The sequence below is a fragment of the Cydia pomonella genome, chromosome 7, assembly GCF_033807575.1.
Source record: "Cydia pomonella isolate Wapato2018A chromosome 7, ilCydPomo1, whole genome shotgun sequence".
Taxonomy (NCBI): Eukaryota; Metazoa; Arthropoda; class Insecta; order Lepidoptera; family Tortricidae; genus Cydia; species Cydia pomonella.
This window is the reverse complement of record NC_084709.1, coordinates 1,082,501-1,107,033: the sequence shown is the minus strand read 5'-3', so window position 1 is coordinate 1,107,033 and position 24,533 is coordinate 1,082,501. Positions and strand designations below refer to the sequence as shown.

The window sequence follows — 24,533 nt, the reverse complement described above, 5'->3', positions numbered from 1 at the left end:
AGTATTAAAAAACCTTAGAAAAGGATGTAATAACCGGTAATAAGCCCCATCCTGCCGTCGTACGGCTAACGATCGGAAGCAACGCTAAGCTCGAGGGCCTACCACGAAAACCGAAATTCGCGAATTACCACGTTTAATTTCGCCGCTAGGGGTGCTTGTGTAAACGAAGGTCTTTAATTTAAAAATGTCAAATACATCGAATTTTTGGAGCTTGAATTGAAAGCTTTTTATCGCGAATTTTCACTCCTTATTCATATTATTATTATTATAAGCCTATACGATGTCCCACTGCTGGGCAAAGATTTCATTCATCTCAAAATCTACAGTGGCGCCAACTGGTAAGCTCAAAAACGCGCCCTTGTTGCGGGGATCTTTCTCTTTTACTCCAATGAAGGCGTAATTAGAGTGACAGAGAAAGATGCCTGCAGTTTTCGAAATTCAATATTCGTTCGGTTATAGCTTCAATATCGGGCCCGATGTCTCGGATGTCTCTTGCAACGGTCTTTTTCCATTTCACGAAATATCAGAATATCGTTAACAACATTTGAAATGTAAAAAAAATAGTACAAGTGCAAAAATACCATAGGCTTTGTCTCGAATTGATAAAAATGTTTAATGTTTGATACTTTTGTATAAGACCCGGAGGCAGGATGGAAGTAATAAGCCCTAAAGGCAGATAATTTAATTTATATTTTTGAAGTTTATGGTTGATTCGTCGTAGCGAAGATTCAAAGCATAGACCCTTTTTCATTGTCATTACCTGTCAAAGGAATACTGTTCCCAAAACGCTTTGTAATGAGTTGTATGTTTTGAATTAAATATTTGTTAGTTTAGCCCTTGAGTTTTATTCATAACTCGTTATATTTTGTTCGTATTAAACGATAATGTATATTAATTCATTCTTTTGAAAACAAAACATCTTCATAAATTAATTTACAAAAGTACAATTAAATAAACCGTTTAAATAACGTTGCCTAGTAAAATACTTATCTAGTTAAGTCATTATAATAAGGTATCATTATATCAACCCTGCTGTATTATTTAAAAGCTAATTGTACCGAACTGTCCACCTCACACCGTTCGAACGTTTGACGGCTTCATTATTTTTTTAGGGTAGTCGCCCCTCGTGTGATCGTCACGCCCACATTTTTCGATTGCTAAAAAGACATCGTAATTGAAGGTTGGGAATTCATTTTAAAATACGTTATAAATAAAGTTATCACAGTGACGTACTAAGAAAACGTCGATGTCGATAACTTAAAAATATTTTTACTAAAATATCATAAATAGCAATAAATGTTCTAAAAAGATGCTACGGTTGTCCTTGAAAGAAATTTACAGTGAAATTATTTAGTATGGATTGTTAAGGATAAATTCACTTACAGTTCAATTCTTGAGAATACTATTATACCATAAATTGCTGTTGAGTTGTACTTACAGCGTGTAAGTAAGACTAGGAAGTAAAATATGCACTAACTAAATTCTACTAAACTAAATATAATCTCGCAAACAAGTTTAGTGAGTAAAAGTAAAATAAAAAAAAAGGTTGGGCGTACTATGGGTACTATGGGGCATATGAAAAGACAGTATAATTCTTTCGGCCTATGCTCCACTGACAAACGACTCTTGCCAAGCAATATTTATCGTTCTAGAAAATCTATACTTATCGTTCTAGAAGTAGTTATAACCGTACTGCACCGTGTAGAATTTGTCAGTCAATGAGATAGACACATAAATAATAACCACATAAGAATTAGATCCTCCAATGTATGAAAAATAAACTGAAAAGTAATTAATGTATAATAATAGCTGATTCGTCGTTTATGTAAAGTTTTGAAATTATGTTAATTAAGTATTTTTAAACTCTTAAACCTTCCGAACTTACTAAAGTATTTACGTACATTATTCATCTCCTATTTCTTTACAAAGCTTTTTTGATATCAATGTGTACAGGATACTTAGTTGTCAATAAAAAAAACTAACAGAGAAGTATTTATTGCTTTAATAAAACATGGAAATGGGGTTGTTAATCGTTGAAAATGATACCTACACACTACGCTTTGATTGCTTTACTCACTGCGATAGAAGGCTAGAGAAGCGGGGTGAATATATAAATGACACTGAAAATATTTTCTGTCACTTTTCATCAGACCTTGCTCAAAACGAGTTTAAAATGATCAAGGAATTTCTTGAAAATATAGAAGATCCAAATAGACCTCTTTTTGGTCCAAACTACTGGCTTTTAAATAAAATTGGGCTGCTGCTTCCCAAAAACAGACTTGATAGAATTTTGAAAATAATCATACACGAGATTGCAACGTTTTTCGTACTCAGCGAGTACATGGAACTCTATGTAATAAGATCAGACCTAGATCTCGTATTGACGAATCTGAAGATTTCTATGCTTGGCATCGTTATTGTATTTAAGTCTAATACATTTGTATTTTGGCAAGGAAATTGGCGTCAAGTCATTGATTATATAACTGAAGCTGACAAGTTTGAAAGGGATAATCAGGATGAAGCTAAAGGAAATATTATCAACACTTACACCAGATATTGTCGACGTGTAACTTATTTCTACTGGGTTTTGGTATTTACTACCTTCATTACTACTATGGCTACACCATTAATGAAATATTATTCATCGGAAACATTTCGGGAGGGATTTCACAACGGAACTGAACCATTTCCTCATATATTCAGCTCATGGATGCCTTTTGATAAAGAGAATTCCCCAGGGTGCTGGATCACTGTTATGTGGCACACTGGGATATGTGCTTATGGGGCGATGATAATGGCTGCTTATGACACTAGTGTCGTTGTGATACTTGTGTATTTTGGAGGAAAGTTAGATCTGCTTCGTATAAGATGCAGAGAGATGCTGGGCACAGAAGAGAAAGGGGTAAGCAATGAAAATGCAGACAAAGTGGTACAACAACTCCATCAAATTCATGTTCTATATCTGAAGTAAGTTAACCCATTCGTACTTAGCTAACAATTTCAAAAAAAATAATCTAAAAAACTTATTCCATTAAGTGTTATACAAAACTTGTACATCCAACTATACTCTGGCAAGCCAGCATTGTGAGTGAAAATAGTGACGAATTTGAAAAATGTCGAAGAATCGATCTCCCATACAAATTCTTATTTAGCGATAGAACGCTTTATAGCGTTGCCATCGTCATTTTAAAGGTGAAAATTAATAGTTATTTTATTGTGAAACTTAGAGATACCAATAAGTATATAAAGTTAGACTAAGATAAGTCTGCAGCGATTTTGATAGCACACGCAGTGCAAGTATTATTTTATACGTCAAACTTCTATGAAATTCAAGAGGTTTAAATAATTGCATTGCATATGCTAACAAAATCGTTGCAGACTTATCTTGGCTAACTTTAGTATTTTACGTCCCTCTCGGTACTTTATTAGATTTTTTTTTTTAAAGTAATTAGATATAAGTTTGAAATTGAGGTGTTTGCCAGTTGAAAAATTTAACTTTTGTATAAATTACAGGGGATAAGCTTAAATATACACAAATAATAGAGAATAACGAATAAAGGCTATATGAAGAAACATACAATCGCTGACTAGTGATCTCTTTCAAGTAACCTTTGGGAATTCAAACATTAGGCGGGAATGGAATAAAAGTTAGAAAGAAAAGCAGCCTTCACGGCCTTACAAAATTTAAGCTTTTTTGCAAAATTCCTCTTAGATCTCAATCTATGAATGACCTGCATCAGCAATCTATGTAAAAGCCATATTTTGTAGTTTTATTTACGAAAACGAAAATGGTAATCCAACATCATTAATAATTTTGAAATTGACAAAAAGAGTAAATTTTATTTTAAAACTTGATTGCCTTGATTTTAGCTACCTAAAAGTTATTTTGTGTTTAGACTCACTATAATATTTGTACCTATTAAATAACCTGCATATCAATGCAATTGAATACAATAAATAAATTGTGTCTTAGTTATATTTCGTTCTGTTTGATAATAACATTAAACGCAATAATATAAGGCATATCAGCCTTCAATTTTACTTAACCCTTATTTTAAGAATGAATTATACAATAAATAATAACCTAACTATTGAGAATATCAATATATAAAAGATATGCTGGCAATTATTAGGATAAGTTATAAGAAACCTCGAGTTTAGTAAGTAAGTAAGTAAGTAAATATTCTTTATTGCACCAACAATTATACATTTTACATACATGTAAAACTACAAATGAATTTTAAAGGAAAATAGAACCAGGTAACAACAGGCGGTCTTATCGCTAAATATATATATATCGTTTAATTTATTTGTTTAAATTTTATTACACATTTTATTAAAGGTAAATAGAAATGATACTTTTGTTATATCTATTCTGCAACAGTTTTAAAATTAATAATCCTCCTCATCTTATCGCTTATCCGGTTGCATGTTATAAGAGCCCGGGGTTCGCTTTGGTAACTGAATCCTTGTCTGATCTTTACCTCGGAGGAAATTAAACTAGGTATTTTTGGGATTATTCCCGTTCTTGATCAAGTTTGGGAAATGGTGTTTCTTTCACCGAAGAGATACTGATAAATATCGAATAAGATTTCCTTGTTCAGTTCCAAGATGAAAAACAATATATTTAAATTAGTATTAAACATTCGGCAGGAAATGTCACAAACTTACCTATTGTTACATGACTACGTTTTTCCCTTAATAACTTAAAATACATTATTCCTTGCGAAGTAAGTGTCCGTGAGTATTTTAATCCATATTAAATGGTACCATGCTTCTGATCTCCGATAATATACAATATATGTACACCTCGCTAAATATTGGCCTGCCTTCCGGTCCTTATAAAGGCAAAGAGTAGCTAGGGTTATACGTGCGGACGTGTTCACCAGATCTGACTGAGATGTGTCTGGTGGGAAAATCTGTCAAAATAAAGCGGGAATCAAGAAGAGGTGTTTCTGCTGGAGATCTGTGCCTAATTCTCGACATACGTTGAAAAATGTACCCATCATACATTTATGTGTCAGACGGATGTGATGGACACATCTACATATATTTTATGTATATTTTTGGCTAATACTAAGCACTAAATGCCCCAGAGTTACAACTCCGAACACCGCAACTATGAAGCTAAAACTCTCAATTTTTTCAGTAGTTTTGTGTATGTCTAGACATATTTATTGAGACACTATATTTAAATGTGATAATCATAGTCAAAGTACGTCATACTACAGTTAATATTCATATCGGTTAATTTAGGAACCAATATATTTTACCATCCTGCTGTGATGCATTTGCACTTTGCAGTATCTCCAATTCGTACTGGACCAATATTAGTCCTTCCTATATTTAGCCTCCTAATATTGTAGACACGTATATAGTATAGACTGCAATTTTGCAATACATAAAATTAGATATTGAATATTTAACTCTTCGCTTCCGTTCTTATTTGTTAAATTTGTTCAATAGTATACATATACTACTTAAAAGAAAATAGGGGCCACTAAGAATTTTGATCATTACAAGAAAACTAATTTCATGTTTACTGAAATATGTGAAACAATTGATTACTTTATAAACCTTAATAACAGCCAAGGCCTTGTTTTACTGATATTAAAAAATACAGGAAGTGTAGAATGTAAGATAGGTTGGGAATTTGCTATATTTTCCGGCCACCAAAATACCTAGTGCCCACTGATTTTTAAAACTAATTTTGACACGTACTAAAGATTTACTCATTAAATTAAAAATATAGGCCTTACCACTTCCACTTTTTTAATTCAAGTTGAAACGGGTACGTTCTTCAGGTCTTAACAAAATTAATTTTAAAAAGTACAAAAACAAAATTTCCGCAGGCACAAGATTTCTTTGGAGGTCAAAAAACGTAGTTGACGATCTAACCTATCTGACATTTAAATTTGGAAAACAAGGCACCAAATACCCTGTTTTCACGTAACATTCAAAACGCATAGTGGCCACTATTTTATTTTGAGTAGTTAGTAATCTATACGCGTAATAAGAATAAGCCATAATATTATACGTGTCGGAGAAAGGCTTTGGTTAGAAAGTACCTAGTACATATAGCATAATTTTGATTGACTAAAAGAGTATATAACGATTTATCATGATGATCGGTCTGGCCTAGTGGGTATGACCCTACCTATAAATAAAGCCGATGGTCTTAGGTTCGAATGCCGTTAAGGGCGTTTATTTGTGTGATGAGCACAGATATCTTCCTGAGTCATGGGTGTTTTCTTTGTATTTAAGTATTTGTGTATTATATATATCGTTGTCTGAGTACCTACCCACAACACAAGCCTTCTTGAGCTTAGTCAATTTGTGTAAGAATGTTCTATAATATTAAAAAATATATTATAAGCAAAATTCAGTTAGAAAACGAATAATACAAATATACCCGAACATTCACTTGAAACCAAAATGCTATTATTATAAAGATTTTTTAGATAAAACGTGAAATTCTTAGTGCTAAATTGCTAACTAGGTTTACATTATTTTAAAATTACTTAATACATTCAGTAAGTTAAGAAAACATGCGTATAAATTTCTTTCATTTTTTTAACTAACTCAAACAGCCGATCAACTAAATACGTAGCTATTCAGTCGTTCATTAAAAATACACAATGGAAACTAAATACAAGAATTAATAACTAATGGTCTAGTAAACCGATTAAATAACATACTTATTTTAACTCTAAGTGTAGTATTAGTATTCTCGTGAAAAAGATAGTATCGATATTTTTCCCATCAACATTAGCCACACTACGCTGGTCTCGATTATTTGAGCACACTTATCTTCAAAACAATAATTACGTTACGCCCTTAATTTCGTCAAGCATGAAACGATAAATTTTGTTTTCAGGCATTCCAGATTGTTCAACTCAGTTTTGTCACCTGTGATGTTTTGCTATGTCGTCATGTGCTCACTGATGATCTGTGCCAGTGCTTTTCAATTAACCGTTTGTATACTTGTTATTTAGTTATTTTTAAGCTATATAACATTTATAACAATATTTAACTGAACTCAATTTTTGCAGTCTGCAACAAATACAACGCAAAAACTTTTGATGGCAGAATATTTGGTATTTGGCATTGCTCAGCTGTTTATGTTTTGTTGGCATAGCAATGATGTTATTCACAAGGTGAGACGGTGAAATTATTTATTCGGTAGGCTGTACTACTTATTTGCGAATTGGAATTATTAGAAATCGCAGCAAAATTTTACATGCGTAGTTTTAGAATCTTGAAAATATCGTATGTCATTATTTACGATTGCAATAGCTGTTCTATTCTAACGTCGTGATTATCGCTACCTATCAAACAGTTATACAGTACGAGTATTATTGTGTAAAATTAATAGTCGTGGCTCTGTGAGCTGTAGACCTCGCGGGAATAGCTGAAAACTCAAAAATGTATGGACCCGCCATTTTGAAAAAAATCTAAAACGGAATGGACAAAAAAAAATTATATCATCGAACCTGAGGGCCTACCGCGAACCACGTTCGACGTGTTGCCTCCCTGTCACACTTACGTACGAATTTACAAGTGCGACAGAGAGGCAACACATCGAACGTGGTTTGCGGTAGGCCCTCTGTAGAGAAAACATCCGGACATACGAAAGCATTTTTTCCCAAGCTGAAACGGAGATCTTTACTTATTTATTTATATATTTTATTTTTGAACAGGAGTCAAGAGTTTTCTCAAATAACCAAATTAGCCCAACAGCGCCTCTATTGGCCATGTGCATGGCATTTCATTTAACAACTATCTATTTTGACAATCTAATAAACTGTCAATAACAGATTTCAGGGCTATAACCGCGAAAATTGAAATTTGTCAATTGCGGGCATTTTTCTGTCACTCTAATTACGTCTTAGTGAGAATAAAAGGGAAAGATCCCCGCAATTTGCGAATTATGATTTTCGCGGTAGGCCCCCAGATGGCTGTTGGGGCTGTCGCTAATACGGCGCACCAGAGATGCCAGTCTCTTGCACATTATGGCTTGACTTGCACATTATGGCTTGGATCCACGCGAGCTTCAGCAAACAAAAAACAAACTACGACGCACTGAAAAAAAATAAAGCTAAGAAGTTTGTCAAACCTGTGGGTTTAAGACTCAAGAGAGGGTAGCGATCCTATTACCGACTTATACCGAGATCATCAGTTTGAGTCGTATAATATAATAAATATTCATAAACATAGAATATACGAATATTTACAAACTTTTTACCCATCAAAAATTATTGCAACGTAGTCAGTTCACACGTTTCTACCAATTATGATTTTTGTTATTATTTCTATTTAAAATTTACAAATCTTTTTCAGAGTCAAGCTGTAATGAATGGGCCGTTCGAAAGTGACTGGTGGGCAGCCAATCTCCAACAGCGAAACAACGTTCTGATTCTTCAGGGGCAGATGGGAATCGTACACATCTACACCGCTGGACCTTTCACTGACCTCACACTGGCTACATTTGTTGCTGTAAGGAGACCAATTAATTATTCCATTGATCTAAATTTTTTTCATATTTTATATTACTTTACTCGTGGCCTTACACTATACAAATTATTGTCGGATTGCAGATAACTAAATCGATTCAACATCTACAGCACCATGTCGCAGGGTGATAGTTTTCTTTCATTTATTATATGATGAGTTTTCTTCTTATATTCATTTAGATTTATAACCTAACTAATTCAATAAATACATTATAAAATTAAAATAATAGATAACTAAAACACAATAAAAAATTCTTTATTTTCGTCTTATGCATTTATTGTCATAAGATTATACATTATTTACTTAAAATGGGAATTAATTAAAATTTAACTTAATGCTATACAATAACTGTGTATATATTTTTGCATCTCATCTCAAGTTTAGTTATTTAAATCTGTTAATTGTTATTTCCGTATTTGATTAATCGATTCATTACCATAACCTACACTTAACTTACTTAGTAATACACAATAATATTAACCGAGTAGGATTTCATTTCAATGTCTGTACACTGATTTTTAATTTTCAGAACGGTAGAACAAATTAATATTTAAAACTTTTCATATGAACGACGCTCGTTAAAATGTGAAATTGAAATAGGTAAAAGGCGTGAGGTAACGTTAGATTGGCAGTCTAATAAATATGCAAAAGCTACATGTTACGTATAACGTCATACCCGTTTCTTAGAAGTTAAGTAGCCAGTTTCACAGCATAAAAATGAATATACATAATACTACATACATACATATACATAAGATATAAGCGGTGCCATCCAACCCAACACAGGCAATTCTTTGCTTACCGGGCGGCTCCATGCCGTAAATCATGACCATGTTTATTTTAAAGAAATAAATAATGTTGTATTTATATACATAGTTACTTTACCTTACTTAGGTATTTTTAGGGTTCCGTAGCCAAATGGCAAAAAACAGAACCCTTATGGATCCGTCATGTCCATCTGTCTGTCCGTTTATGTCACAGCCACTTTTTTCCGTAACTATAAGAACTATACTGTTCAAACTTGGTAAGTAGATGTATTCTATGAACCGCATTAAGATTTTCACACAAAAATAGAAAAAAAAAACAATAAATTTTGGGGGTTCCCCATACTTAGAACTGAAACTCAATTTATTTTTTTCATCAAACCCGTACGTGTGGAATATCTATGGATAGGTCTTCAAAAATGATATGGAGGTTTCTAATATTTTTTTTTCTAAACTGAATAGTTTGCGCGAGAGACACTTCCAAAGTGGTAAAATGTGTCCCCCCCTGTAACTTCTAAAATAACAGAACGATAAAACTTAAAAAAATATATGATATACATTACCATGCAAACTTCCACCGAAAATTGGTTTGAACGAGATCTAGTACGTAGTTTTTTTTAATACGTCATAAATGGTACGGAACCCTTCATGGGCGAGTCCGACTCGCACTTGGGCGCTTATTTTGTTTTAGAGTGAATTTTAATTGTAAGAACTTGAAGATCATAATATCGAAATCAGGCCGTTATAAAAATATGTTTCAGAGGTCTTAAAACAAAATATTTGGACATTAAAGGGGCTATTCTTTAAAAAAATTAATTAATTAAACACAAATTGCAAATTAAAATATCAAAAAAAAACTAACCTAGTAAAGTTTAATGTGGATCTGAAATTGTGGTGGTACCTAATTACTGAGTTTTAGTTCTCACCTGATGATGCAGGGATATGTTTATTTAACGTTATTTGTTATGAAATTGTAATTTTCAATACCTTAACGCTTCTGTGAACGGTTTATTTTAATGATGGTTTTTTTCTTTACAGATTTTGAAAGGAGCTTACAGTTATTATACCATACTAAGGAAATAAGATCAAATTTATACAAGAGTAGATCCCTCGCGCCAATATTTTATAATATAATACTAAGCAAAAAGCTATTGTTTGGCCTAGGATTGTCTCATTTCAAACATAAAAAGAATCGTAATGTTTTTGTCTAACGTTAGTACTAGCATCCAAAAGAAAGGGAGAGTATAGTTTTCTTAGTTCTTACTTACTGATAAGTTGTGTTTTCCAGAATATATTAATAACTTTATTTTGCCAAAACATTATTATACTGTGGCGAAGGTTTGATCTCCCAAAGAAAATTTGAATTTCGTGCCTTTGGTCCACTGACAAGTTCGGTGTGTTTGAGTATATTCATTTTTACACTTGTTGTCATGCGAATTATATTTTTATAGTCTGCCAAGACATTTCTTTCAGTAGAAAAAAGCGGCAAATTAAAAAATATAGGCGCGAAGGGTTATCGTCCCTATAAAATTTGAATTTCGCACCTTTTATACTGATAAAGTTGTTTAAGCAGCTATATTTGGACTAAATGAACTCCTCCAATTTAATTAGAATGATACTAGCTTATTGTATTCTACTGTTTACGTTTGCAATTAATAAAGTCTGTTATTTTTCAAGTTTTCGGGGCTACATTTAGCGCTATAGGTAAATAATAAATATTGTGTAAGTAAAGATTTAGCATCAAATTGTGCTTTGAAACTTGTTTGAAATATAACTGCACAACCTGCTTGCAAAATAAAATCTGAACGCAAAAACCATTCTTATTCATCTTTCGCATTGTTTATTATTTCTTCTCAAATCTTTAGTTGGCGTATTATAAGAAGACTTTAAGTTATTAATGACGTCTCTGTCGTGATATACTTCACACTAGAGTAATGTAGTACAGTGTAATACTAATATAACTCTAATTAAATAAATGTATTTATAATTCTACTTGCTTTATTTATATAAATCTCCATTTACCGGTTTTTAAACCGGAATTGTAAAGTGATTGTTTACATCACTAGCAACCTCCCGACGTCAAAAAAAAGTATCTTTTCTCCTTCTCTCTCCTTTGTGAAATCGAATTATTTCTCTTAATTTTAGTACCTAGACCGTTTTGTATATTAAAATAAGTTGTTAATTAGATAAACAAAGGTTGTTTTAAATTAGGCATTTGATGAGTGATAAAGTGTAGACGGTGTAATCGAATAGAAACAACACGTTCCGATGCCCGGAAGAGTTCAATAAACTTCGGATGTCAGTCCGCCAAGCAGAAGGCTGGGTCTAACTAACCGGAATATAAATGTCATTCGATATTTTATGTACGACTTTTAGAAGTGATTTTTACTCAAAGCATACATGAACTTGTATTTTTGCTATGGAAAATCAAAACCCACAAGAGCGGACTGCTCCAATACAGTATGTTCGGGGTTCGAGAGCCTTTAGACAGTTTAAAAATCCACCTCAGCCCCATATGTGTATTCAAGATACTATACGGGATACTTCTGAGAAATTGTTCATTAATGTGTTAGGATGGCAGAAAATCGCGAATCCGAAGCAGTATTCAGATCCTATACCCCTTTACGGCGGAATGCAGGTTGGTGTCAAAATCTTCATCCTCATTTTATATATGTTATAGGGTCAATAGGCCAAGATTAAGTGGATGCGTATTGTTTATTAGTGTAAATTGTGATTGTGTAGCATTTATTGATTTGTCATGTGAGCAGTTTCTGTATAGCAACAGCTTACATCATGTAGATGGATGTATAATTCAGTTATTGATGTTATTCTGTCATGTCTGGTTCATTTTTGCTGATTGAAATTGCATATTAAAATATGCAATTTCAATAAAAAAAAAAGCAATGTAACCTTTGCAACATCCTTTTGTAACACTTACTGAGCAATTGTTGGTAAAAATATTTAGGAAATTGTTGTTTGTGATAATGGAAGTATCACATGCTTAAGCAGGAAGTTCAGCACAAGGAAGTTCGCACATTGATCCACCTGTTCCTATTTCTATTGCACGCTTTCCTGCCTATGATGCAAGCGGGACAACAATATAATTTGGTCTGTATCAAAGAGATGTAGATGTAGTGCAGGGACGCCTGGCCGGAAGCAGGCGGGCTGTCGATCGCTCGTTGTGTTCACTCAGCCCAATTCCCTGGAGTTGAAGCTGCAGGTTGCTCTCCCGGTGGCATTCCCCCACTATTCTCCTCAAATCTTCTCATTTTCCTGCAGAACAGAAGGACATCTTTAAGTTAACCATCCTTTAGTTTGCTCTCTTTTAGTGTATCACTACCAAATATATCATGTTGCAGTGCCGCATACATAGTACATTCTGCTAGTAAGTGCAAGCTGGTCTCCTTACCACAGTGTGGACAGGAGGCATCTCTATATCTCATCATAGAAATAGAAACAGGCTTGTCAATGTATGAAATTCCTCATACTATGCATCTTTTCCAAACATAATCCAATTTTTAGGGCCATATGAGTGTGTTTTGGTATTAAACTGTTCAATTTTAAGTTTAAATGATGCTCAAAGCAGTGAATTTGGCAACCTTTATCCCCTTATCTGCAAATTTGCCAAGTCAGCTTGGAAGGTGGTGGTTTGGCCTTTGTAAAACATGTCCTATCCAGCGCCATCTCTGCAGAAGTATTTCCTTAGCTAAAGGGTTTTGTGGTCAATTCCCATAGTCTAGTGGGCAGTAAGAGCAGTAGACTCCTGCGATTTGTGCTAGCACTAGTTTACAAATACAAGTCTGTTGGTTATGTCTTGTTTGATAGGCCATGTTTCGCACTGACGGGACCAACTTATAGTTAGAGTTTAAAACCCTTAGCTTGGTGCGGCGAGTGATGGCCATGGAGGTCCATACAAAGGAGGCTGCGCAGGACTGTGAACTATGGAAATCCCTTCTGAGAGCCCCTTGACCCTGATGAGGGGACAACAGGATACCATCATCATCATCATCATATGACATCTATTTCAGTTTGTGTTTGTTATATTTTGCATGCTTCTTTATGCCGGATATTATGGTGTATGTTTACTGACCGTTTTTTTAATTAAATCAGGTGCCGCAGGGCTGCGGGCCCAACAGCACTCGGCCACCATTGCTGGTGTTTGCTGTGATGGTGAATCCAGACATCCTGAAGGCCAATGGGAAGAATGCTGCCAAGCCCAGTGTAAGGCTTATTCATTAGAGTGGGAGTCGGTCGTCAGATTTTAACAAAATTGTTTTTATCATATCCATTTTTTTTCTATGTGTATGTATGGCCTTTACCCACCCTAGGGATTCTTGAACAGAACATTAATTAGATATAAGCTTTAATTTTTATAGCTGTAACCATTAACAAAGAATAAAAGGCTTTTTATTTTATTTTATATGTATGGGCTCCCAACTAAATTATAATATTCATTTCGATATGCTGTAGTCAACTATAAAAAAATTGACCAATCACGTTCCGCCGCGCTCCCATAGAAAATAACTAAACGGGCGCGGGGCGGCAATAAATAGTGTCGCGTATTTATGTTATTCTTTTGTACTAAATTTTTGTCTACTGAGAGACTTACTCAATTTCAAAGCCTTTTATTATAGAACATACAGTTAATAATAATCAGGGGTCGGACAAAAAGTGCGCATGACGTCAAACCACTTATAGGATGATTTCAAATACATAGTATTTTTGATTTTCATAAACAATTATCACTTATCATTTATCAACCTCTTTATTAAACGATATCGCCACTTGAAATGATGTACGTTTTTGACTGACACATTGTCAATCAGATGAACAATAAATTGACTTCGTTACTGTTTAGCTATTGTATCTTCACGATTATATTTAGCTAAAATTTATATTTACTAATGTATAAGACTACGGGAGAGCGGTGCTTCTTAATACAAGTATATTCATTACTTAAAAAGAGGCATCGGCACAGATGTAAAAAGCTACTTATAAGTTACGAAATAAATATTTTTCATTTTTTTTCATTTTCATAAGAAAACGCTCTAAAATGTCATGTCATCTTTACTCGAATATTGTGGCAATTTTCCGTTTTTGGAGGTACGTGACAAACACGTATACTGCTAATCTTACCTACTGTTCCCACTTTTGACTATTAAACCTATTTATCTGAGGATCCCACAGACTTGTTCTAACTAATTTCAAATAATTATACCTTATGGTAACAAGTTTCGTGAAATTTATTTTATTCACTACATCACCCTACCACCTGTATTATTAATTCCATGGATTTATTTACGTTTATTTTGTTACTTCATTAATACTACTTTGATACTACATGTCACACGGAAGTTTAAATACAAACTCAAACATCAGTAAACTCAACTGTAAGATTACGTCATTTTTACGTCATCCGCACTTTTTGTCCGACCCCTGATAATAATTAAAACAATACTTGTTCATTAAATTTATTTATGTGTTTGCAACAACAGTCGGTTCGTGTCCTTTTAACACAAAGACCTCCTGCAATGCCTTCCATGCCTCTCTGTCTCTGGCTAGTCGTGTCCATGGTGGACCAGCAGTTTTCTTTTAGTCATCTGACCATCTTTTGTATTGTCTGCTTTTTCTTTTTGTGTTGTAGCGTGGGGTCCACTCAGTCAGTATGTTTGACCACTTCTGCTTTTCCCTGAGCATGTGGCCCGTCCACTTCCATTTTAGAGTTTTTGATTTTAGAGTAACATCTTCTAATTTTTTGACCTCTCTTATGAGAGACTTACTAATTTTCATTAATTATTGAGGTTTTGTAGTAAAAAAAAGTATTATTTTAGATGACTTGTAGAAAATGTATTGTATACAATAGTGATATAATCATGTTTTTCAATCTCGTACCTTACTTAGGCAACTCAGCGAGCCTAAACACGTATATCACTGTTGTACAAAATACTATTTAATTCCTAGTGTCCAATTTATTGTGATAAATTGCTCATTTTATTTCTTATTTTATTTATTATATTTGTATTTAAGTATATTTTGTTACAAAATTCCTATTGTCAAAATGTCATAATTATACAGTAACATCTTACTGATTTTAGGACAGAGAAGCCCTAGTGAGTCTGCTCTGCGACTTTGTTGAGGCTATGAATCCAGGCCTGGTGCTAGCGAGGCACCCGACCATTCTGAAGGTAATTATTCTACTTCTATGATGAAATAGGACAGAAACAAAAAAAAACAAATTTTACACAATAAAAAGTCAAAATACTAATTTAATTGTACTGTCAGTACGTTTTAGTATTTTGGTTATATAATGGTTACTTACCAAAAAATACCGATAATCGGTTATAACCGGTTTCGGTTATTTTTCACATAAATGATCAATTTACAATGAAGTAATCAGAAAATTACAAAAGTAAGGGTACAGTGTTAGGAATTGCAAGTCTTCAATTGTCAATAAAACACAAAATATAGGAAATATGAAAAGAAGACGTGACACAATATTCAATCAAAATATTTCATAAATAAGGAATATAAAGGAGAATGGGCAATTTGTCCCATGGATGTATACTGTTGAGACATATCTCGTTTGAAAGGGTTTACTCTTAGCATTATTTTATTGTATGACACCAACTTTGGATAACGTGCAGGGACTGAGCAATTTAAAAAAAAGAGTGGAGAATATAAACTGTTGTTTTACAAAGTACTTGTTATGTAGCCGGTTGTTAGGTGTTTTGTATGAAAGAATATGAGAAATTCTAGATTTCTGTTTACCACTACTTACGTTTAAGTACGTACAGGGCTGGAATTAGTTGATATAACATATGCTTGATTTAAAAATACTGCTATTAAACACTGAAACTTGCTTGTATACTCAAGCCACATATATCATTTAAAAGACATTTTTATAAGGTATTTTAATATATATATACTTGCACTCAAATGCTTGCAGGGGCGGTAATAAAACGAGTTTATTCGTTAATTAATTGTGGTAAATGCCGCTTTGTTTGTTCTACCTGGCACTAGATGGAGCCTTGGTAGCAGTTTGGGTAATTTTTACTATTGGTATATACAATTGAGTCATATCCTATTTGGAAGGTCTTCAATTAAGCATTAATTACTTATATGACACCAAAGACCGAAATTGTCCAGGGAAGATGATATTAATAATTTTGATCATGCGCTGCGGCGTAAACTGGAACTAAAAAATGTCATTCATATAGAGTTACTTTTGTAACCATTTACATCACTTTGCATGCCTGAAATATAATGAAAAAGTAATTTATATATTTTTTGAAATTATTACCGCTCAATAAATGGCACTAAACTACTTAATTATGATTTTTCAAATCCTCTCTAGTACTGACATCTTGCGTGCAATAGGAGAACCGAATGAGCGGCAAATGCTGGATCCGTATAGTCGCTTATAAACGCTAAAAAATGTCACCGAAGAATAAGTTTGTTTAATTCGGAACTTTGACAATAAAACGAGTGGTTACCTTGAACTAGTAAGTTTCGTCTATTTATCTCTCTTGCTCTTACATATTCGAGTGATAAAGGTAGAAAAAGCATTATATTTTTTAAAGTTCGCGTTATGTCCCGCTAGAAACGTTATATAAACTTATTATTAAACATGAAATAAGATTCCTAAGCAATAAGTAGGTAAGTAAATGTATTTATGGAGTAGTTGGAGTACCATAATTAGCAGCAAGAAAATAAATCTAAGTTTATATGTTAAGATAAAATAAATCGTAAAAAGGTACTATGTACATACTTGTTTTGTCTCTCTGCAGGAAAATTGTGTAAAAGTGAAACATTTGAGATTGCGTCGCGGTTCAAAGCAACGTTCCCTTCGTTTGCCATATGAAGCAGGATTAAATTGTGTAGTTTTAAGTTCTCATATAAGTGAATTGTCAAATTCTTAGTGAGAATAAAGAATCTTAAACCTAAAATTAACGCAGTGAATACATTACAAGCATCAGCGACTCTTGCCAAGCTAAAATAGTAGCTGTATTTCGTTCCATTATATATACATATGAAATAAAAACTTTTGAATACATTTAACATCTTTATTTCATATAAATTGAAAAATAAGTGACAGCATAGATTTTCTTCACGGTCGCACAAATATTATCAGGACGAGTCGACAAGTTACTTTAAAGCAAGCATTGGTGAATAGGTGCATCCAGATCCAGATAAGGGAATGCATGGTTATTGCGCCAATCTCGGACCATTTGCGATTAGTTTGCTAGCTGGAGCGGGTTAACGAAAAACAGTAACTGGCGACGCTAACAGGCGCGGACGCGTGCGACGAATTTTACCTACAAAGGCACCCGCGCGCGTGCACCCGCTCCGTGCACTCGCGCCAGCTAGCAAACGCCCTTAACCTTTTGAACGCCAAGAATACCTTAAGGCGTCGTAACTAGCTATGCTCAAAGCGTCATAAATACATTGTAGCTGATATAGCCGCTGTCAGAGTAACCTTCACACTTTCAAGTAAGGTTTAGGGCATAGGGCGTCCGCAACGTCGCGCGTGTGCATGGAGCGGGCGTGCGGCTTACAGTATGAGCAACGCTAACTGGCGCGGACGCGTGCGACTGATTTTACTTACAAAGGCACCTGCGCATGTTTGCCCGCTCTGTGCACTAGCGCCAGCTAGCAAACGCCCTTAACCTTTTGAACGTCAAGAACACCTAAAGGCGCCGTCACTAGACATGATTTAAGGGCCATGAACACATTAATGATTATAGCTGTTATAATCGCTGTCAAAGTCCCTAATGTAATACTCATGCACTTTCAAGCTCACTTGCGCCCGTGACCTTGGCATGTGAGTAACGTTTTTGTTATGGCGTTCAAAGGGTAAAGTATCAATGTCGTAATGCGTCGCTAGCGCGTTATTTTCGAATCGCACCCGTGCTCCCGTGTTGGACTGCACACGCGGTGTACACTTCTTGTTATTGTAACCGTTTGTGCGCCTAGATAACACAAGTACACATACACAACTCGCAAAATGCTCGCGTGCTCTTGTTTATATGTAAAGTACGTCTTCTAGGGCCGCGGATTGGACCCACGCGACCGGCGGGGCGGTGAGCGGCATACATTGGTCGCAATGCAAGCTGTAAAGCTAGTGCAGTGCATGAGGGACGCGCGGCTTTCTCTCACCACATCTTTAGGTGTTCTTGCCGTTCAAAAGGCTAAAAGCACCTAATGAGGTGGCTTTACATTAGCTAGATGACGGCCCACACGCCGATCCGCTGTGCAGGCTAAGGAAATCGCTATGTAGGCCAATTCGAAAGTGCAACTGACATTAAACAAATTATAGAATAATATTGGAATGATACTAGTTAGCTGTCATTCGTGCGTTCATTTCGCACTTATACGCATGTATTTGTGCGAGCGAGACGCCCGCAACTAACTGATATGATTCCAATATTACTCTAATATCGGTGTGCACGCCCCTTTTTATTCATAAGCAAGGTAAGATTGAACCACTATAGAAGGCAGCGAAGAGGCCGGCAATGGAACTGGTAGCGTTTGATGGAGACAATCAGTTTTCTGTCAAATGAAAGTTCAAATTGGCCTGACTGTCTCACTCGCACACCGGAGTAGCGTTTCATATAAGCGTACTTTGTTATATCCAATCGACCCGCTCTATTCAGTAGGTTTCATTATCTCGATCCATCAGTTAAGTAACAATCTCTTCAATCTGGTGGATCGAGATGGTGGATCCTACTGGACAGATGGAACCTATGGATAGGAAAACGTTATGCTCAACAATTTGGTAGCAGAAGCGATGTGATTTTTTTTTAAATCGCGACTGTGTCATTGACATAATATATCTGAGGACGGGCCTTACGGGCAATAAGAATGGGGCCAGTACAGCGGTGTTACGCACACGAGTTTGAGCCAATCGTGCAGTCTAACGCCACAAGTACCACAACGTGATTGGTTGATGAGTTCGCATTACGCACGCGATTGATCGCATCTAGTTGCGTTAGACAGCACGATTGGCTCGAATTTGTGAATGACACAACTGAACTAGCACTATCGTTATTGCCCCTAAGGTCGGTCCTTAGATATATGGTAAGCGTCAGGATGGCGGTGGACCTCAGTGAATTTCAAAGAAATATTTATAAACATATTGTACCTTCTGTGTACCTCAGTATACCTTTAATAGAAACCAGTGTACCTTTCCCCAAAACGAGATATTTTACAAAACGGTCCACCCGCCAACCTGACGTCAGGATGGCGGGTCGACCTATGAAATCTTGCATTATACCGCACTAAAAGTATGCAGTTATATTGTGCATGAGCTTAGCCTAGCTTGTTTTGGGGAGAGGTACGCCGGTTTCTATTTCTATTTACAGAGGTACACTGAAGGTACAGTCACCATCATATATATCGGAGCGGCCAAGGTACCCACGAATATCTGAACATGCCTCTACTGTCAAGAGGTTAGAGTGCGTGTTTAGATATCTTTGAGCACCTCGGCCACTCCGATATATCTGATGGCGACTGTACCATATAACTCCATACTTTTAGTGCGGTATAATGCAAGATTTCATAGGTCCAACCGCAATCCTGACGTCAGAATGGCGGGTGGACTTTTTCTTAACCTTTTGACCGCCGTAGTCTGATATATCATACAATCAATACCCAGCTCGTGTCGCCGCAGTCTGATAAATAAGACAATTTTTTTCATGTTTTTCTCAAGACATTCTTTACTTTAATAAAGTTTTCTTTGGTTCTTTGCATAAGTAAGTCGCAGTAATTGTTAATTAAGTAACAGTGAGACTGATCTGTTGATTTTATTATATTTTCTAGTTGAAAATAAACTTTAATTATACCATTAGATTATGTATGATTTTACCCCAAGTCTCGTAGCCAAAGTCTTATTTAAAAGACACCAGTGATGTGACGATGATTGGTATTGAAATATCTACGTCGACTTTCTCATTCGATGTTTAGATTTACGACGTAAGATTTATGCATGCAACTGACCTTACTTAGCTAATATAATATATTTTATAGATCCATGAATGATAGATTTGGTAGACACTTTTTCCATGACTGAATCTGTCATAAAAATAATCTGCCGTAACCAGAATCTGTCCTTAACTGAATCAAGTTACCCATCAATGACTTAAGTAGCCACACCAAGTGTTGATACATTCGCTTCATACGCAATTGCCATGCAGAGACTCCTTCTGCAGTTCTAGGTGCACGTTCAGCGTCCAGAAACTTGACTCTAGCAACACGACATGCCATGATGGCCTCGCAGTAAATGATCGAGTACCTAATCCTTGTCATTGTGATCCCGATCCAAGCAGTTCCACTTTACCATTTACTCTTTGGACATTTTGATTCCATGGATGTTTTGACCCTTGGACATTTTGACACTTGGACATATTGAGTCCTTGGACGTTTTCAAAGTTGAACTTAGAAATAAATATATTTGAATTGTACTAGTGCCTACCTTCCAGGGTTTCGTGAAGTCGGTTTTTTTCATCGATGATAGATATTTGAATCGATAAATAAGGCGAGACTCTGTTATCGTGGTTCATCGGTAATCCCTACTAAGTTATTATATTCCGCAATAATAATCAATACAGACTACGCCGTCGTCTTAAAAATGAGACCGCATGTGACGTCAAAGATATAACTTAGAAAATTTTAGTGGTGTAGATTACTCGATATTTAAAAGTTATGTTAGGTCAACAAAATATATAAGAAGGTACTGTTTAGTAGTTTTAAAACTTTGAATACTATAATAATATTGAGTTTACAATATTTATTTATCAAAAGAATTGTGTTACTGTGTAAAATTTTATGATTTATTATGCCAAACAACGTTGAAATTTTCAGATTCGATACGTTTCTAATGTGATCAATCCTCTCCCTACTAGTGTCAACTTATCAACGAAAATACAATGAAGCCTTCGCCAATGTCTGAAATAGTAGACCGCTCATGACGTCACAGATACGAAATAAAAAATAATAGTGATGTAGCAAAGTCCATCAATAAATTTGCATAGCTGGTAAAATTCACAGATTCAATCCATTAATAAAGGGACGAAACCATAAAAAAGACATTGGTAAACGTGATTTAATTATTATAATTTTTTTTTTAATGATAAGGTGGTAAAAAATGAAGTTAATCACTGTAAACTATAAACAATAAAATATTTTATCGTAAGTTATGTGGCAAGCACTACACAGTTTGTTATTACTTAGTATAGGCGGCGACACGGGCACGTCCGATGACATCCTAAGCGGCGTTCAAAAGGTTAAATATCTCGTTTTGGATTAGGTACACAGAAGGTACAGTATGTTTATAAATACTTACTTACTGCTATGGCGCAGCGACCCGACGTGGATCTTGGCCTCCGACAGCAAAGACCGCCATGCTTCTCTGTCCAAAACCGTTTCCATCTAGTCGACGGCGCCGAGTTCGCTAAGGTCTTTTTGCATTTCGTCTCTCCAGCGGGACCTACCTAGGACGTCTAGACGGTCTTCGGCCATTTGGAACTTCAGAGTACGCCCTCCAGGCTGCACGATCCTCACCTATCTGGACTACGTGCCCGAGTCATCGGAGTCTGGCAGCGCGAAAAATCCTAGGACTCACACGTGGAGAGGATGGAACCTGGAGACTCCACAGGAATCAGGAGATTGAAGATCTGGTGTCCGAGCCGAACGTCATTGGATGTTTATAAATATTTCTTTGAAATTCGCTGAGGTCCACCCGCCATCTAGACGCCAGATGTCAATGCCGAGTGCGACCGCCCTTAAAGCGGTGTATTATCTCTAGTCTCTCCAATATGTTCTCCTGGTGGGTCCACGCCACGGGGTTTATTTTAAGTGTTATCATAAAGAGTGTTCACCAGCGGGTCTACGGGTACCTAACTATTTTTACCATGGGCCGACCATGAACACTATTCTATTTTGAAAACGTTGCCCGCGTAGCTACTTCAGTCTTAGGCGGTATATACTCTACACCACGTTCACAAAAGATTGATATTTTAGGCAAAAACTCACATTTCGCTATATTTGTCCATAGTAAATACTAATTCAAAAACTACTGTAGGGCCTAAAATCTTCTGTGATAGTAATGTAGAAATAAATACTGTTGACAGGCGGTCAACGGTATTTAGTACAATAATTACACTAAAACAATTCGTATAGAATACAGAACCTATGAATAATATATACCTAGAGAATCTAACTTTAATGCAATAATATAATTGAACAAAAGAAATACATTAGTACGAGTAGTACGATCAACCTTTATGTCTATTTTTAATAGTCTTAATGTTCGTGTATCGGTTCTGTATTCTATGGCCATTAATTATGCTTTATTTTTCAACTTTCTTTGACTACACACAAGTACACATTATATTTGCTTTTTTCTTGAACTTTATCTTGCCCATGTTCGATTCTTCTTATGTCGATGCATCCTCATTATTGCCATATGGTTTCTGAAAATACAATAACAGTTTTTGTATTGTTTTCTAATACCTATGTTTGAAGTCGGTTTCCTATTTTTAAGAGAAGTTTTTTTTTCATGTAAGTACCGTCAAGTGGGGTAAATTAGAGCAGATGGGATACCTATCGACAATTATGTAAATAAACAGTTTTACGTTCCATCAAGAATTGAGAGGTTGCCTCAATTCCTCATGGAACCCATGATGTAAGCTAGACAACTCGAGAACTCGTTAAGCAAGTAGCTTCTTTACAAACATAACAAAGAAGATAAATCGTCTAGCGTGAAATACGTATCGTTAAAGAGTTCTTTTCTGGTCCTGATCAGAAGTTCCACTTCTTCAAATAGCACTTTTTTGAATGGCAATGCCTGGTCTGTTGATGAAACTAAAAAACGCCTATAAGATTTGGGGAGTTCCCTTAATTCCTCGTGGTTTTGTCAAAAATAGGACCATCTTGGAACTATATACCCACTTTCAAACGATAACTAATTTTCAACATTGGTTCAGAAATGACGAACATCTTACTTAACATATATACAAAAAAAAAGTTTTTGAAGTCGGTTAAAAAGTAGTATCTTTACAATACTTCCGTCCTTTTACTAAAAAGGGATGACTACTACAATTTGCTTACTAAGTAAGTACTTACTTACTATTAGTATCAGATTGGAGTCGACTCGAGAGTCGATAAAATGGGCGTCGCTACCCTTTCCGGGTGGGGGGGATTTCACCGCATGAAAAAGAGACACATATAGTGAGTTCTTACTGTTCTACCAAACTACATATATAAAGTAGTCGTACTTTTTGAGTCAAATTAGTTTCATTCTAAAGGTGCGACGTAATGGCCTGAAGCCCGCTCTTAGCATACCTAGTTATACTACCTATTTGATGGATATTGGTATCAATTTATAATACGTTTAATTATTCATTGTCTTTACCTAATTATCTTTACCTTTTGCCGACCGGTTTGGCCTAGTGGGTAGTGACCCTGCCTATGAAGCCGATGGTCCCGAGTTTGAATCGCGTAAGGGCATTTCTTTGTGTGATGAACACAGATATTTGTTCCTAAGGCATGCGTGTTTTCTATGTATATACGTAAATATATATTTATCTAAATAAGTATGTTTAACGTCGCCTAGTACCCATAGTACAAGCTTTGATTAGTTTGGGGCCAATCTGTGTAAGATTGTCCCTACATATTTATTTATTTATTACCTAACGTAACCTACATTAGGTAATGAAAGCATTTTATTTTTGTAAGGGTAACAGTTTTGTTGGGATATAAAATGGTTAATGATAAAAACTAATACTTTTACCAGCATTTTAACTTTATATTCATGTATTCGAAACCTATACATTTATGACAATAACTTTTGCAAGACGATAAGATTTTTTATTCACAATAACTTGTCCGTATTGGAACTGTCTGGCTAACCGGCCGGATTTTATACTCTGAAACTGGAACTAGTGACAGATAAGAGTCGATTGATGTTTTTTTTAAAGATACTTATATTTAAATAGAATTACTTACCTATGTTTAATTAAAACAAAGACTACTTATACATAATAATCCTTACAGTTTTAATCTATTTAACCTACCTACCTACTTTTAATAGTAGCAGTTCGGTTCACTTAGTAGAAATACCTGTTCTAAGAATAATGAAAAAGAAAGAAGAGTAATAAAAATAAAGAATCTGGAAGTCGTTGAGGTGTTCCGCTCTTCATCAGCAATTCTACTTCATCAAATGTCACTTTATTGAGTAAAAATGCTTGTAATATTGAT

General features: G+C 35.1%; 2 protein-coding genes across 3 annotated transcripts in view; both read left to right on the top strand.

The window, feature by feature from the left end:
- Nucleotides 1-1,833: 1,833 nt before the first annotated feature.
- On the top strand, nt 1,834-11,270 carry LOC133519552 (odorant receptor 49b-like). 2 transcript variants are annotated; one of them, XM_061853556.1, is made up of 5 exons: nt 1,861-2,967; nt 6,878-6,974; nt 7,053-7,157; nt 8,341-8,496; nt 10,317-11,270. In XM_061853556.1, the coding sequence occupies exons 1-5, from the start codon at nt 2,012-2,014 to the stop codon at nt 10,359-10,361; spliced, it is 1,359 nt and encodes a 452-aa protein (XP_061709540.1). In that variant the 5' UTR covers nt 1,861-2,011; the 3' UTR covers nt 10,362-11,270. The 2 variants fall into 2 exon arrangements, with proteins under 2 accessions (XP_061709542.1, XP_061709540.1); XM_061853558.1 differs by lacking the exon at nt 7,053-7,157 and having other exon boundaries at nt 1,834-2,967.
- Nucleotides 11,271-11,401: 131 nt separating this feature from the next.
- LOC133519553 (PIH1 domain-containing protein 2) overlaps nt 11,402-24,533 on the top strand; it is a 24,710-nt gene continuing 11,578 nt past the window's right edge. The window contains exons 1-3 of the mRNA XM_061853559.1: nt 11,402-11,916; nt 13,389-13,499; nt 15,374-15,463. Of these exons, the coding sequence (XP_061709543.1) occupies nt 11,698-11,916; nt 13,389-13,499; nt 15,374-15,463 (420 nt within the window). The 5' untranslated portion in view covers nt 11,402-11,697. The remainder of the gene's footprint in view (nt 11,917-13,388; nt 13,500-15,373; nt 15,464-24,533) is intronic.